Raw genomic sequence first — 16,084 nt, forward strand, 5'->3', positions numbered from 1 at the left:
GCAGTTATAGCAGTTGAGCCGTTGTAGCTTCACTTATGAACAGTTATTGTGGACATGCGATGGAGTACGTTGTTGCCCTCACCTGCGTGATCTAGTAGTTGAAGGACTCTAGACTTTCCCACCTTCGAAACTCTTTCAGTGACGTGTGGGGAAATTCATGCACATTGATGAAACATTCAGCGGAATATGTTATCATCATCATCATCTGCCTGAACACGTTCTTTCCAGGACATAAGTCGCTCCCATGTTTCGCCTCTCAACTCGGCTCTGCCACTTAATACACGTAAACTTCTAATCGCATATGCCCACCTAACTTTCTGTCCCCCCTCACCCGGTTGCCTTCTCTGCGAATCGAGTCAGTTACTCCTAATGACCAGCGGCGGCTATTCTCCCTACGTGCTACGTGCCCTGCTCAAGTCCATTTCTTCTTGATGTCAGGTACCATATCTTTTAACACCGGCTTGTTCCCTGGCCCACTCTGCTCTTTTCTTGTCTCTTAAGGTTACTCCTATCAATTTCCGTTTCATCGCTCGCTGCGTCATTATAATGTAAGCTGAACCCACTTTGTAAGCCTCCATGTTTCTGCTCCATAGCCAAGCACCGGCGAGATTCAGCTGTTTTGTACCTTCCTCTTGAGGGACAGTGGTACCTATCAGTCATGATTTCAGAAGGCTAGCCGAATGTGCACCACCCCACTCTTATTCTTCTAGTTACTTCAATCTCTTGTTTCCACTTCGTGGTTACTACTTGTCCAAATTAGATGTACTCTTTTACAACTTCAAGTGCACTGCTTCCTATCACGAAGCGCTATTTATTTCCAAGGCGGATGTACGTCACTTTCGCTTGATTCAGAATAATTTCAATACCTAAACTTCTGCCTCTCTCGTCTGATTCAGTATATATGAATTGCAATTCGTCCCCTGAGTTATTAGGATTTTCTATATTATCGGCAAGTGCAGATTACTGAGGTACTCTCCCTTGACTCTTGTCTCTAACTCTTCCCAGTCTATGGTCCTGAAAACCTCTAGTAAACACGATAGGAATAGCATCGGAGACATTGTATCTCCCTGTCTTACGCCTTTTTTTTTCGGGATTCTGACGTTTTCTTTGTGTAGAACTATGGTGGCTGTGGATCCCCTGTAGATTTCTTCCAGTATATTTATGTAAGCTTCTTCGTTGTGCTGATTCCACAGTGCCTGCATTACTGCTGATGTCTCGACTGAGTCAAACGCCTTCTCGTAATCTATGAGGGCTACGTGCAATGGTACTTCTTTTTCCCCTACTTGCTAGTATGAATGTGATCGATTGTTGAGTAGCCAGTACGAAATTCTGCGGGCTGTTTTGGTTGCTGGAAATATGATTTTGTAAAAGGGTTGATAGACGGGCTAGCTGGTATATATTTTTAATGAAATATTGGAAGCGCAAACTAACGGGACACAATAGAGGAGACAAACGAGCGCTCGTTTGTCTCCTCTATTGTGTCCCATTAGTTTGCGCTCCTACTATAGTTGCCAGCCTACCTTGCGTCAATATTGTATTATGAATATAATGTTATCATAAATCTGTTAGCAATGTTCTTTGTCAATAGAATTTATACAATGGAGGGCAGCTGATCAGCCTGTAAGTCCGTGTCTTCCCCTTCCTCACGGATTTGGATAATATCAGCATTCTCGCAAGGTTCAAGCATCCTCCCCGTAAGAAGATGCATCGTAAGCAGGTGAGCTAGTTTTTCCAACACATTCTGTCTTCCGTCTTTCAGCAGACCTGATGTTACCCGACCCTCACCAGCAGTTCTGCCTCTTCGCATTCCTGCCAAAGCTTTTCCGGCTTCTTTTGTTATTATACTGGTGGGATGTCACCTGCGTTACTGCTAGTTCTTACATTGTGGTCGTGGTTGTGCCGGCTACTGTACAGCTTCGAGTAAAACTCCTCCACCATTTAACTATCCTATTTATATCGGTAGTTAATTTGCCTTCCTTGTTTCTTAGTGTATACATCTGGTTTTTGCCCATCCCAAGTTTCCTCTTCTGTGCTTTGACATTTCCTCATTATTTAGAGCATGTTCTATTCCCTCCATGTTATACCTTTTTGCATAGGATGCCTTACACTTATTAATCAAACTCGAAAGCTCTGCCTCATCTATTTTGTCTGTTGTGTTGGAGGTTTTCATACTTTGACGTTTCCTAATAAGCTCGTCTCCTAGGACAGCTTGCTAGTGTCCTGTGAAACTACCATACCTCCAGCTTTCCCTGCACACTCCGTAATGAGACTCGTCACAATCTCACTCATTGCGTCGACGCTAAGATTTGTTTACTCGATAACAGCCGAGTAAATTATCTGAAGCAAGACTCTCAATTCCTGTACTTTTCCTCTCAAATCTAGCTCACTGATTGGCGTCTTGCGTATCAGCTTCTGTCGTTTCTTTTTCAAGTCTATAGGTGAATTCGAGACCTTATAATTCTAATGTCACGGCATCTTACTTCGGCAAAAACTTCCACATCATGCACGATGCCTAGGTGGGCTCTAAGTATAGAGTTTTTTGTTCACAAATTCTCCAGTAATGCGCCTACATGCCCACTTAAGGTTAACTCGTTTTCAGTAAAAGCTATTCAAGGTCCCTAAATTATTGCGCTCTTCTAATTCTACTAATCACTCCACTTAACACTTCTGGTAATGATGCCATATTTCCCTACTGCCAGGTTTTCAGCTTGCTTCTTCCCTGCCTTGGCATTAAGGTTCCCTATCAGTATAGTGCACTGTGTATTTTCCTTACTCATTGCCTATTCCACGCCTTCATAGAAACTTTCAACTAATGCGTCACCTTGGCTGGATATAGGCGCGTAGGCCTGTTGAACCTTCATCTTGTATCTCCCCTTGATTATAATAATAGTATTTCTCTATGTTACTAGTATGTATCTGTGGATCTGAAACCTCATTCCTAGCTCTCCTCTCTCAGCCAAGCCGTGATAGCAAAGCACGTGCCCATTCTGCCTCACTGTATAGGCCTCATCTGCCCCCCTAACCTGACTGAATACTATCGCATACCATATAACACGAAAAGCACAGCTAGACTCACCTTACTACACAAGATACTAGCGTTAAACGTTGTCAAGCTAGGTTCCAACGGCGCCCTGTCAGGACGCCGACAATAATTATTAGCACCCTCTGCTGCGTCGCAGATCTAACCGCCGCCGTGGTCATTTGCTTCGCAGCTGCTGGGGACGGAGTCGGCCCTCCAAGGGTTAATTGGCATATTCATGTGTGATGATGTACGGAGGAGTATAATTTTAATGAAAAAAGATGAAGCCATTCTCACCCTACTGGAAGATTACTTGCATGACGTGCTTAGAGCAACAGCAAAAGTTACATTCAGAACAGCATACCAAAGGAGGTGTATGCTCCCCGCCTGTAACAAATGCTCACCGTATACTGTTAATCAGTTACCAAGTTTGTTTAGACTAGTGGCTTTTAATAAACACAATGACACTTGATCGCATGTCTGGAAACAGAGTAGCTGAAAGCTTTATAACAAACACGATGCTGGACTTCAGCGTTGAACTCTGTGAAACACGGTGCGAGGAAGTGGTTCAAGAGCCATAATTCACTTGATAACCTTCTTTCTTAGCACATACGCTCAAACATATATACTAGAAAGTGATCGTACTGAAGCGGGAAACAGCCAGTGCGTGGAGTAGCCGCTCTTAAACACCATCAGTATCGTTTGCTCTATATCGGTCAAAACACTGCCGTATGACCCACATGCGGTGCTCCTGCGTACATTCAAACGCCTGGTGGAACTGCTCCAATCTGCCGACTGCGTAGTTACACGCTGCGTAAGCCGTGGCAAAATCTACGTCCTTGATGTCCGAATCGCTCCTGTCTGACGCGCAAAGGGTTAAGCAAGCACGTTTAAAGAAGAGCGCATCAGTGGCAAGCAGGCGACTCCGGTTTTTCTTTACGTCATCATCGTCAAACTCGTTCTTCGTATTTTTCGCGACTTCTATGCCATCCATGATCGAAAAAACGTCGTCAATGGCTATGTCTCTTAGAGGCTTACCAAGCATCTTATAGCCCTCCGTTAGGCAGTCGGATACACCTTTGTATTTCTCCAATGTCTCGTCACTCCACGGCCGCTGATCGGATTGGTTCCCGCCAGTGACGGAGAAGTTCGCAAAGCGACGCGAGGTGAGCTTTGCTCCCAGGCCAGTGACTAGTGTGGTCACCGTGGCAATGTTGATGAACTTCTCTACGTCCCCAACATAGAAGAGTGGCTCGGCACCCAGAAACTGCGGTATGATGATGGTCCTTTTTGAAATGTCAATTACAATATTAGTGCCAAGCATAGCGTCTTGTATTCGGACGGGTATGTTGGTCTTCTCGTTCAGCAAGCAGGACGGGCTCAGCTGGACCTTGTAGATGTTCACAACATTCTTGATGAATGTGTCGGTCAACACCTTGTAGCTCAGGCTCTTGTCTCCTTGACCGAAGCGACTACACTCAAGACTCTGGACACTCATCGCGCTGTCCGGAAACGTCAACACCTGGTACCCGCTCAGCCGATTAGCGCACGTGACTCGGTCGTCGTGGGTCATCCATTCGCGTTCGAGAACAACCCGCTGCAGACGCCCGCTGAAGTTGGTGAAGTTCCTGATGTTGTTCACGCTAGGCCGCTTGAGGGACAAAAACATGGACATAGCGTGAAGCCACATCTCGCCGAATAGGTGTAGGGCTGCGTTCAGGCACACGTCCATCAACAGCTCTTTGGATCTCGAAACGAAGGCCAGCTGGAAGTCAAAAGTGAGCACTTGAGCAGCCATGAGCGCCAGCAAGTACAGAGGTCTTGCTTGAGTGCTAGCATTCAGGAAGACGGCCTCCATGAAAGCGCATGTCCGGCCAAAGTAGTTCGCCTCCACGGCAGTGTCATTGAGGGCACCGTGCTCGGCGAAGCGCGGTCCCCATACGTCGGCCGTGAATGGACCGCACGACAGGGCGGCAACCGTTTTGGGGAAAGTCGGCGCTCCTTTCATGTCGGTGCGAGAAGCCCAGATGTTGTCCATCTGGATGAGCTCAGACAACACTTCGCTACGCGGTGCCATATTGCCGATCTTCTCCAGCACTCGTCGAAAGTACTCGTTGGTCTCAAAGCTAGGAACGCTGCGCAGCATCTTCCTGTAGAAACTGAGACCCATTTCCAAGGAGTAGTACGATCCGTTTGCCGTGTGGCGAAGGTTGATCTTGAAAACGGTGTGAAAGTGATTCTTGAGCGACAGGTTGAAGCATCGGGCGAAGAGCATCTGCCACTTGGTCTCGTCTAGCCATTCATTTACGGACACATTCAACGCCTGCGAACGAGTCCAAAGATTGCAGTGAGAGAACTGTGGGTGTTACATGCATGAGCGTTGTGGTAATATACTGAATAGAATCATCTCGTTCTTTCTGTTTTTTATCTTGATAGTACAGGTAATACCGAGAAAACGATTTGTAAATGGGTGTTATTCACTTAATATTTTATAATTTACGCATCTTACTCCCTTACAATAAACACAACGTGCCATGCAAGTTTCACGGGGCGCGTCATGTGATGTTTATATATGAAGTTGGTGTTGAATTCGAAACTTGCGGATATGAATATTCTTTTATTGCAATTGGAATGTTTTATTGCAATAGGTATGTTTCATTTTACGCCGACGCCGTCACCACTACCGTGATGTTCCGTATAAGTCAATATCTATAACGTCGTTCTGCGCATCATGTGCTCATGCGTGAGCGTAGCCAATAAACATGGCTGAAATGGGAAGTCACCAACCCCTTTTGTCACGTGAAAGGCCACTGGAAACGAGGGGGGCACAAAGTAGACAGAATAGGCGATGGCACACTTTAAACGGAGTGTGGCACAATTTGAACGGAGTTTGACCTGCCACCATTATGTGCACTTTATCGTTCACAATGACCACGCGACGCATCACACATTTGAATTTGCTGTTCCCGCCCCTAGGGAGGCGGTAAACAGCGCAAACGTCGGTTCGCCAGCTGCAGCAGCAGCTGTTTTACTGCTTTGTCGTTCGTGTTAATGGTGCTAGTAAGTGTGGAAGTGAACACAGTCTTCTGTCCTTGAATGTCTAGCGCTGCCGCGTTTTGTCATAATGTCGTTAACAACCGAGAGACCAACTATGGCAATCTAAAGGCTTGAAACGCAGATGCTTAATCCTTTCGTGACGTGCTCTACCTGATTGGGTTGTACAAAAATATACATTTGACTCCACCAAAGGAATCATGACGAACGCGCAAAGCGCTGGAGATCATTGGGTGTTACTGTAATTCACCAGTTCTAATATTATTATCTGCAGTGTCACGTCCGAAAACCACCATATGGTTATGAGGGGCACTCATCCGTGACATTGTAAATGAATATCACTCCTCCGGTAGACAATGCGGCCGTGTGTTTAGAAAAAAATTGTTTAAAGTTTTCACATACTTTCTAAACTATGAGAGAGCAGTGAGCCCTCCAGATTAGGATGAAATTAAATTGAGGGATTATACATGTATTGTGTGTTTAGAAAAATTGGCAGATCTCACGTAGAGTGGAAATAGATTATATGCGAAGCATGAATAAGAAATGTTATATGTGACTTTAAAACCAGTACAACGTTACGAGGTGGAGGTAAATGATGCGGTACATACATGACTTTCGTGTCATTATTATCATGTTGGGATGTGTCGTTTACCTTCGTCATCTATTTATGTTACGTGACACGAAATTTCATTCATGTGAACCTAGCGAAATGGCTGTGAGCGAGCTATGAGTGTGGTATGTTGTCGTGTTCCTACATGACACGCGTGTCAGGATTATCATGTTGGCACCAGTCATATATTTTCCTCGTCCATTTACGTCACGTAACACCGAATTCGGTATATGTGGAGCTAGCAAAACGGCCACGAGTGCATCATGAAGGGCCCAATATATTCCTATGCATAATTGACGCGCGCGCGCGCTGGGCACAGCGTCGCTGCGTTAGGAAAACGCGAGCACTCTATAGTATGACGCCAGGCGTGACCAGCGTTCGTCGGCACGGCCCAACGGCAACCGGCACGAAAGGAGGCATGCTGCCTTCCGCGCCGATGCGTCACCCATACAACACTGCGTCTCCGCCTTTTCGTGACGGAGAGACGCCGGAAGCGTTGAAACGCGCATGCGTCAATGCAACGCAGCGCAGCACGCACCTGCGAGCATACGGTAGGACCGGCACCTAACGTGGCAACACCGGCGTGACGCGATGAAATGAACACCGGAGAGCACGTGCACGGCGTCATGTCGAAATGTATTGGCGCCTTGACTGTGGCATGTAGTCATGTCCTCACATAAAACACATCTCATGATTATCATTTTTGCACCTGTCACATACTTTCGTCGTCTATCGGCGTCACGAAATGCCGAATTTGGCATATGTGAAGCTATATATATATATATATATATATATATATATATATATATATATATATATATATATATATATATATATATATATATATATATATATATATATATTGTAGTGGAGCATACGCACTAACGTGTATGCGCCTTCCAAAGAGAAGGAAAAACCCCGTGCTCTGATTGCACGAGAACTTGGGCCGCCTTTTGCCAGACTTGTCGTACGGCCATTTTTCGTTGCGACATCGTTGCGACTTCTCCGGTTCAATAAACGTCATCACATTTGGTGGAGGCTGCTGAGATCCCCAAGCAGACCTGGAGCTCCGCTCTCGCAAGTTGCTCGAGAGACCACTGCAAAACATGACTGACGCAGTCGCCAACCAGCCCATCCCAGCCCAGCCAGCACCACCGGCTGTCCCGTCTACCTGCCCCGGCGCTACTCGCCAACGGGACCCACCAATCTTCAGCGGCAGTGGCGAGCAAGACGTCGAGGACTGGCTCTCCTTGTACGAACGCGTAAGCGCCAGTAACAAGTGGGACAACGACTCTAAGCTCGCCTACGTTATATTTTACTTGGCAGACGTAGCTAAACTTTGGTTTACGAACCGCGAAACCGCCATCGCCAACTGGTCTTCCTTTAAGACACTCGTCACTGAAGCGTTCGGCCGACCAGAGGTCCGCAAGCTCCGCGCATACCAGCGCCTGCGCCACCGAGCCCAGCAGCCTGGCGAGACGTTTACTTGTTACATAGAGGACGTGCTCGACCTCTGCAAGCGTGTGAATCCATCTATGCCCGAAGAAGAAAAAATTCGGCAGATTCTCAAGGGCATCGAGGATGGCGCATTCCAGATGTTGCTAGCGAAAAGCCCGAACACGGTGGCAATCCTCGTAAGCCTCTGCCAGAGCTTTGATGAATTGCGCCGTCAGCGTTCCATCGCCCGACAGAGTGTCCTACCGCCGGATTCGATCTCGGCCGTCACACTCACAAATGCCAACGTTTGCAAAGAAAGTCTGTCCAACCAGATGAAAGACTTCATCAGGGAGGAAGTCGCCCGACAGCTCTCCCTGCTGCCGCATAGCGACGCGCCCACCGCAAGCCTGCCTACGACACTGCAGCAGGCCATACGCACGGAAATTTGTGATGTCCTCCCTACAGTGCAGGCCCCTTACCCGTGCACTTCAGTAGCGCCTAATCTCTCAGCTGTCGGCTACGCACCACCTGCACCACCTTCACCTCTCAGCTACGCAGCTGTGGTCGCGCGGCCCCCACCGCATCCAGTCGCCTTATCAGCTCCACCTCCTCCGGCCTCGCCTCCAGTTTACAGGCCTTCACCTCGCTTTTTCCATCGATCTAATGAGTGGCGCACTCAAGACAATCGTCCTATCTGCTTCGCCTGTGGCATCGCTGGCCACATTGCACGCTTCTGCCGCCGTCGCCCCACACCTGCAAACGTATACTTCGGAACTCCTACCTACGCGCCGCAGCAGGCCACCGCATCTGCATATGAACAGAGGCACTCAGACTCGGATCGCCGCCCATCGACTGCTCGTTTCCCATCCCCTCGTCGCCGGTCGCCATCGCCTATGCGTCGTCGACCACCTCCTGAGGAGGGAAACTAATCAGTGCAGTTCCGGAGGCAAGAACTGCAACTTGTGCGCAATTCCCAAGGCCTCCGTTTTCGCCGAAAAATGTTGTTGATGTCGATGTTGAGGGAGTCGCCACATTAGCGTTAATTGATACCGGGGCCGCCGTTTCTGTGATGGACGTCAAATTTTGTCGGAAACTGAAGAAAGTGACCACATCTCTCTGTGGCATGGTGCTGTCCACGGCTAGCGCGCAACGCATTCATCCCTCGGCTCTGTGTACGGCGCGCGTCGTCATCCAAGATGTTTTGTACGTCGTACAGATTTTTGTTCTGCAATCTTGCTCTCATGACCTTATCCTCGGTTGGGATTTCTTATCAGGTCATGAAGCTATCATCGATTGTTCCCGTGCCGAAGTGTCCCTTGTGCCAACATATGAATTTCAACCACCCGACCGGTCTCCTCGGCTCTGCAAACTCATCGCTGACGACGACATCACCTTGCCCCCGGAAGCTTCGGTCCCTGTAAGCCTTTCATGTGTGGCGCAACCTGACGCCACGGTGGTGTTTACGCCATCTCCTGTTTTTACTGAACGCAAGGGCATCGTTCTCCCATTTGCCGTTCTTACAATTACATCTGGTTTAACCGTAATGCTGGTTACCAACCACTGCAACTACCCCATCAGCTTACTTCGTGGTGAAACGTTGGGATATGTGCAACCTGTCGACCATATCAATGATATTATTCTTACCGACGAAACGCCATGTCACATTGCCGCAATAACTCATGCGTCTGAGCCATCAAGTTTGTCAGCCTTCGACAATGCTATTGACGCAGACCTTCCCCTCTCGCATCGCCGCCAACTTGTTGCTCTCCTTAACAAGTTTCGCTCTTCTTTCGACTTTCAAGAACCTGCTTTGGGCCGCACCACGACTATCACTCATACTATTGACACCGGCTCACATTTGCTTCTGCGACAGCGTCCTTACCGCGTTTCCGCCGAAGAGCGCCGCGTCATTACGGAGCAAGTAGACGACATGCTTAAACGTGGAGTGATACAGCCTTCTCAAAGCGCTTGGTCATCACCTGTCGTTCTGGTCAAGAAAAAAGATAGCACCGTTCGATTTTGCGTGGACTATCGCCGCTTAAACAAGATTACGAAGAAAGATGTCTACCCGCTACCACGAATAGACGATGCTCTTGACTGTTTACAAGGCGCCGAGTACTTTACATCTTTGGATCTGCGTTCTGGGTATTGGCAGGTGGCAATGGCTGAATGTGATCACCCTAAAACAGCCTTTGTAACGCCAGATGGTCTATATGAGTTCAAAGTGATGCCATTCGGGCTCTGCAACGCACCTGCCACATTTGAGCGCATGATCGATACCATCTTGCGTGCCCATAAGTGGAAAACTTGCTTGTGTTACCTGGACGACATCGTAGTCTTTTCGTCTGATTTCCCGACACATCTTGTTCGCCTCCACGAGATTCTGACGTGTCTAACTTCTGCGGGCCTACAACCTAACTCCAAAAAGTGCCACTTCGCAGCACGAAAACTAACCATCTTGGGACATGTCATCACAAGAGACGGTGTTCTTCCGGATCCCGATAAGCTTCGGGCTGTCGCTGACTTCCCGTTGCCCACATCACTGAAAGCTCTAAGAAGTTTCGTCGGTCTCTGCTCCTACTTTCGTCGCTTTGTCCCCAACTTCGCGTCCATCATCGCACCTCTAACAAGTCTGCTCTCCAACAGCAAAGGTATATCTGCATGGTCACCTGCATGTGACGACGCATTTCGCCAGCTGCGCCGCCTGCTGACCTCACCACCCATTCTTCGTCACTACGACCCCGCTGCTGCCACAGAAATTCACACCGATGCAAGTGGCATCGGTCTTGGTGCAGTTTTGGCACAACGGAAAGGCACCCAAGCCAAATACGTAGTCGCCTATGCAAGTCGCGCTCTCAAGAAGGCTGAATTGAATTACTCCGTGACAGAGAAGGAGTGTTTGGCCATAATCTGGGCCTTGACGAAGTTTCGCCCGTACCTTTACGGCCGCCCTTTCGACGTGGTCACAGACCACCACGCTCTATGTTGGCTGTCCACATTGAAAGACCCGTCCGGACGCCTGGGACGTTGGGCACTTCGATTGCAAGAATACGACATCCGTGTAGTATATCGTTCCGGTCGCAAGCATGCAGATGCCGATGCACTTTCGCGATCGCCTTTGACCCCAGATGTGGCTTCTCTGTCACCACTTTTTACCACCTTGTCACCAATAGACATCACTGACATGCTTTCGGAGCAGCGTAAAGATCCATACCTTGCATTGTTACTCGACTACCTTACCGATCCGTCTGCTGTCCCTTCCACGAGAGCGCTACGCCGACAAGCAGCCCACTTTTCCGTGCGAGACAGCATTCTGTACCGCCGCAACTACATGCCTGGTGGTCGGAAGTGGCTCCTTGCTGTCCCAACTCATATGCGCTCTGACATCTGCATGAATTTCCATGCAGACCCTCAAAGTGCTCACGCAGGTGTCCTGAAAACCTACGAAAGGCTGCGCCAACGATATTACTGGCGAGGAATGTATCGCTTTGTGCAGAAATACGTTCAGTCTTGCACCACTTGCCAACAGAACAAGACACCTCCGCGGCACCTTACTGGCATGTTACAGCCGCTCCCATGCCCGGCTCGCCCATTCGATCGCGTGCGTATCGATCTCTATGGCCCCCTCCCATATAGTCGCTCTGGAAACCGGTAGATTATTGTCGGCGTCGATCATCTGACACGCTACGCTGAAACTGCAGCTCTACCAGCAGCGACCGCCCACGAAGTTCCACTCTTCATTCTCCGCAGCTTCATTCTCCGCCATGGGGCTCCACGGGAATTACTCAGTGATAGGGGTCGAGTGTTCCTGTCGGAGGTCATCCAAGCTATTCTCGCTGAATGCAACATCATCCACCGGAAATCTACCGCATACCATCCACAGACGAATGGTCTCACTGAACGGTTCAACCGCACACTTGGCGACATGCTGAGGATGTACACCTCCTCCGACCACACTAACTGGGACGCTGTCTTGCCTTTTGTTACCTTCGCTTACAACACCGCGACGCAAGCGACTACCGGTTTTTCCCCGTTCTTTTTGTTGTACGGCCGCGAACCATCCCACCCACTCGACACCATACTCCCGTACCGCCCTGATGTATCGGAGTGCTCCCCGCTTTCGGAAGTCACCAGATACGCTGAAGACTGCCGTCAGTTGGCTCGGTCTATGACAAGTGAGGCTCAAGGTCTACAAAAAACCCGGCATGATGACGCTCATCACATAGCGCCTACGTTTTGTACTGGCTCCCTCGTGTGGCTTTGGGTGCCCCCGCACGTTCCTGGCCTGTCTTCTAAACTTCTGGCCCGGTACCATGCTCCATACCGTGTCATTGACGCAACCTCACCAGTGAATTACATCGTCGAGCCCCTAACACAATCGCCAGAGAACCTGGGCCGCCTTTTGCCAGACTTGTCGTACGGCCATTTTTCGTTGCGACATCGTTGCGACTTCTCCGGTTCAATGAACGTCATCACAATATATATATATATATATATATATATTGGGAGGTGTAGGATTGTGCCTTCAGCTCCTAGGTAACTTCTTCAAGGCGATGGCGTGTTTCCTCATTCATTGTAGTCTTTTATATTGATTTGCGTGAGAGCATTTTACTTTGTTCTTGTCCGTCCTTGTTTCTCATCCTGTCCAAAGATTTGCTTGATGAGTGGTTGAACACTGTTCTTTTTATGGTGTTGTGGCCTTTTGTTTTATTTGTTCTAATTACCAGCATCATGTTAACCTTGTTGTTGTTTGCAGATGTTTCTGTTTGTTCTCATCGTCCCCTACATCTGCTGCCGACACCACACGACGGCTGAGGGAATTCTGAGAATATGATAAAGCAGCTGTGTATTCGGCGCTGCCGCGTTTGAAGCGCACGTCGATGCAGGTGCTGGAAGAACGGCTTGAAGCGAAACTCGCTGTAGCGTTTACTCGAGTAAACGTTTGTTTGGAAAGCAATTACACGGGAGGTGGATTGAGTTTCCTGTAAGTTTTCTCCCAGATCAATGAGTCGAAAGACTGTTTCCACTCGACCTGTGATGGAGCGTTGCGAGTGGTGGATAAGATGAAGCTAGAGATAAGTGTGTTGCGAGCGGGAGCAGGAGCTGTCAGCTGTGGGTGCCGCGGCGAGTGGGCTACGGATGAGGGAGGGAGCGCCGTATGTACGCACCTGTGGGGGAAGCGCGTGATGGGAGCGCGACGTCAACGCGAAGTTGCGGCTGACCTACTTGGCACCGCTCCAACACCTGCGGTGAGGGAAACGCGTTGCGGTGCGTTAGTATAGACGCAATTACGTACGGCGTTACACACGTGAGTGGAAGAGGTGCTTCAAAGCTCAAAGACGACAGCTTTGCCCATACGTCTCACCTAAGGCACTAGATAAGGCGTAGAAGTTTATATATATTTTTAAAAAGCACAGGGAACTTTTGTGCTAGTGCCTACTAGATCTTCCACACAAGCTGCTTCAGAGAGCACGGGAACGATTGGTAGTACACTTAATTGTCGAATCTTGGTAATTGTGGTTCCAGTTGGCTTTGCGTGGTTTGGAGCTGCTTTGTCACTGAACAACAATCAGCAAATGTCCAGCTGTATCACTTTAGTCTTTTACTTTTAGGCTCACCGTTTCAATTTCGTTCACCAAGTTCACAGCAGTCCGTTTTACTAGTCGAAACAAAAGTAAAACAAACCAAAAGTAGAAACAAATCAAAACAGTGCCACAAATTCATTCGTAGCCCACAAGCACAAAAACTGGGCAAATTTGTGCACCACCCATCACTTTGATGGTCGCTGAATGTTCGAAGCGGCTGAGTCCCCTCTAGTGCTGTATGACTCTAGTCCCCTCTCGTGCTGTATGTAAAGGACGGTGTGACTATTTCGTATTACGTACCGTAAAAAGATCGTGCAGCGCCTTCGTTAAAACCACTGGTGCCTCGAACATGTTCAGGCACGACGTGTAGAAGACGTGCGCCGTCTCGAGCACGGGGCTGTTGGGTTCGCTGGCCTTAGGCGGGGAGACGAGCAGCTCGTGGCGCCTGGCAATGAACTGCTTCTTGGCGTCCGCCATGAACGTGCCACCTTCGGCCTTCCGCAACCAGTGCCCACACACGTGGGAGTAAAAATCGTCGCATGGGTTTATTGTGGAATCGGCGTACTCCGAGAGCTGTTTCCTCACCTGGAGTTAGCACAATAGCGATCTTTTTGACATATTAAGAAGTGGAACGTTTTTTGTGACACGGCACAATAAATGTCATTCGAGGAGAGCGTGAGTACTTCAAAGATAGTCATAAATGTGCATAATAAGAGGGAATGGTGCGGTTTATCACCCTACTATCGTAGGAGGATGCCAACTAAGACTACCCTAAACGTTTATTCTGTCGAAACAATCCCACGATTGCTTAAAATACCAGCATATGGCTTGACATGTTCATTCATTCAGTTTATTTAAAGAGTATTCTTGTCTAGGTTGAAGGCACTAAATGTGTATGTATTAACTCTGCCTCACTATGCAAAACAAATGAGTTTTAGCAGCACGAGACGTTTTTTATCAGTAATCTCGATGCAATAGCGCTGACGTTGCTTTCTAAAATGGGTATATACTTCCTATTTTAGCCCCGAAAATCAACAAACCAAAGGCAGACCATTGTGGGCAACACGTCATAACATCGTTCTCGAAACTACTACTGCAAAGTTTACTTTTATTTAACACAACCAATCGGTGATAAGTGAATGGACGAACGCTGCATTAACACTTCGTCCCCCTTAATAATAAAGGATTAAATACGTAAGCATGACTCCACTATCTATGACCAGTATGCAGGCATCTTTCTTGGAGGCACCGTTATTGTAGGTGACAAATTGCAGCTTTTTAAAGTATCATTACTGGGAATATTCAATTGATTTATATGTGGGGTTTAACGTATCAAAACCACCATATGATTATGAGAGACGCCGTAGTAGAGCTAGGCCTCCGAAAATTTCGATCACCTGAGGTTCCTTCACGTGCGTCCAAATCTGAGCACACGGGCCTACAACATTTCTGCCTCGGTCGGAAATTCAGCCGCCACAGCCGGGATTTGATCCCGCGACCTGCGGGTCAGCAGCTGAGTACCTTAGCCACTAGACCACCATGGCGGGGCTGGGAATATTCGAAATGGCACCAATATTTCTGTTGCAATTTTTAATCACTAGTGTTTACAGAGGCGAGGGCCTTGCATGTCTCACGCAAATGGGGCCTCCAACAAAAGCTGAGTCGGCAAAGAGGAACAGCCTGAAAAATATTACGTAACATTTCAGGTGAGCAGAACCGTAGCAAAGCTACAAATGGATGACAGGCGATTTTAGTGATACTCATAGTGACCGAAGGAGTCATGCGAAGGCAGGTGCCAAGTCGTGAAACTTAATTAGTAAGTTATTTATCTACAAACAATTTTGAAGTGAACTAGTAAGGCTAAGTATTCAAATAGCTTGATTAGTGAAGCCCACTGCAATATCTGTACGTATTAGTGCAAAGCGAGTGCACGGGTCTGAAACATGCAGTGCGCGTACCTTTCGCTAGCGACCAGGACATTGCTAAAGAGTACTAGCATTCCTTTTTCGCCTATCGCAATATAACGCTTTGTTTTGGTAATAATTGTTAGCTACAAAGACAGGACTGTATTTAAGACTTATTTTCATGAAGCATCTCATACGGTCCCCGTGAGTTCAAAGATCGCATTAAAACGCAAAACGATATTTCAGAATCCACATTAAGAATTATATTAGTTGAAATAATTATATATTTGTTTCCAGAAAACTTATATCCGATCCCCTTCGGCTTGTAAGACGAGTGTTATTGCTTATAGCAAACTTAGGAGCCATGCACTGTCTTCATTCCATCTCCCACCCCTCCCCCTCCACGTTGGCGCTCCAGCTCCTTGTGAGAATAACTATTGTGACTGCAGCCTGCTATAGTTGAACTAGGTTCCAG

General features: G+C 48.0%; 1 protein-coding gene across 1 annotated transcript in view; it reads right to left on the minus strand.

Annotated features, from left to right (window-relative positions):
- Positions 1–3,474: 3,474 nt before the first annotated feature.
- Positions 3,475–16,084, minus strand: part of LOC142768232 (endothelin-converting enzyme-like 1) — a 33,700-nt gene continuing 21,090 nt past the window's right edge. The window contains exons 6-7 of the mRNA XM_075870181.1: positions 14,006–14,290; positions 3,475–5,342 (exon numbers count right to left, since the gene is read on the minus strand). Of these exons, the coding sequence (XP_075726296.1) occupies positions 3,702–5,342; positions 14,006–14,290 (1,926 nt within the window). The 3' untranslated portion in view covers positions 3,475–3,701. The remainder of the gene's footprint in view (positions 5,343–14,005; positions 14,291–16,084) is intronic.

The sequence above is a fragment of the Rhipicephalus microplus genome, chromosome 8 (assembly GCF_043290135.1).
Source record: "Rhipicephalus microplus isolate Deutch F79 chromosome 8, USDA_Rmic, whole genome shotgun sequence".
Classification (NCBI taxonomy): domain Eukaryota; kingdom Metazoa; phylum Arthropoda; class Arachnida; order Ixodida; family Ixodidae; genus Rhipicephalus; species Rhipicephalus microplus.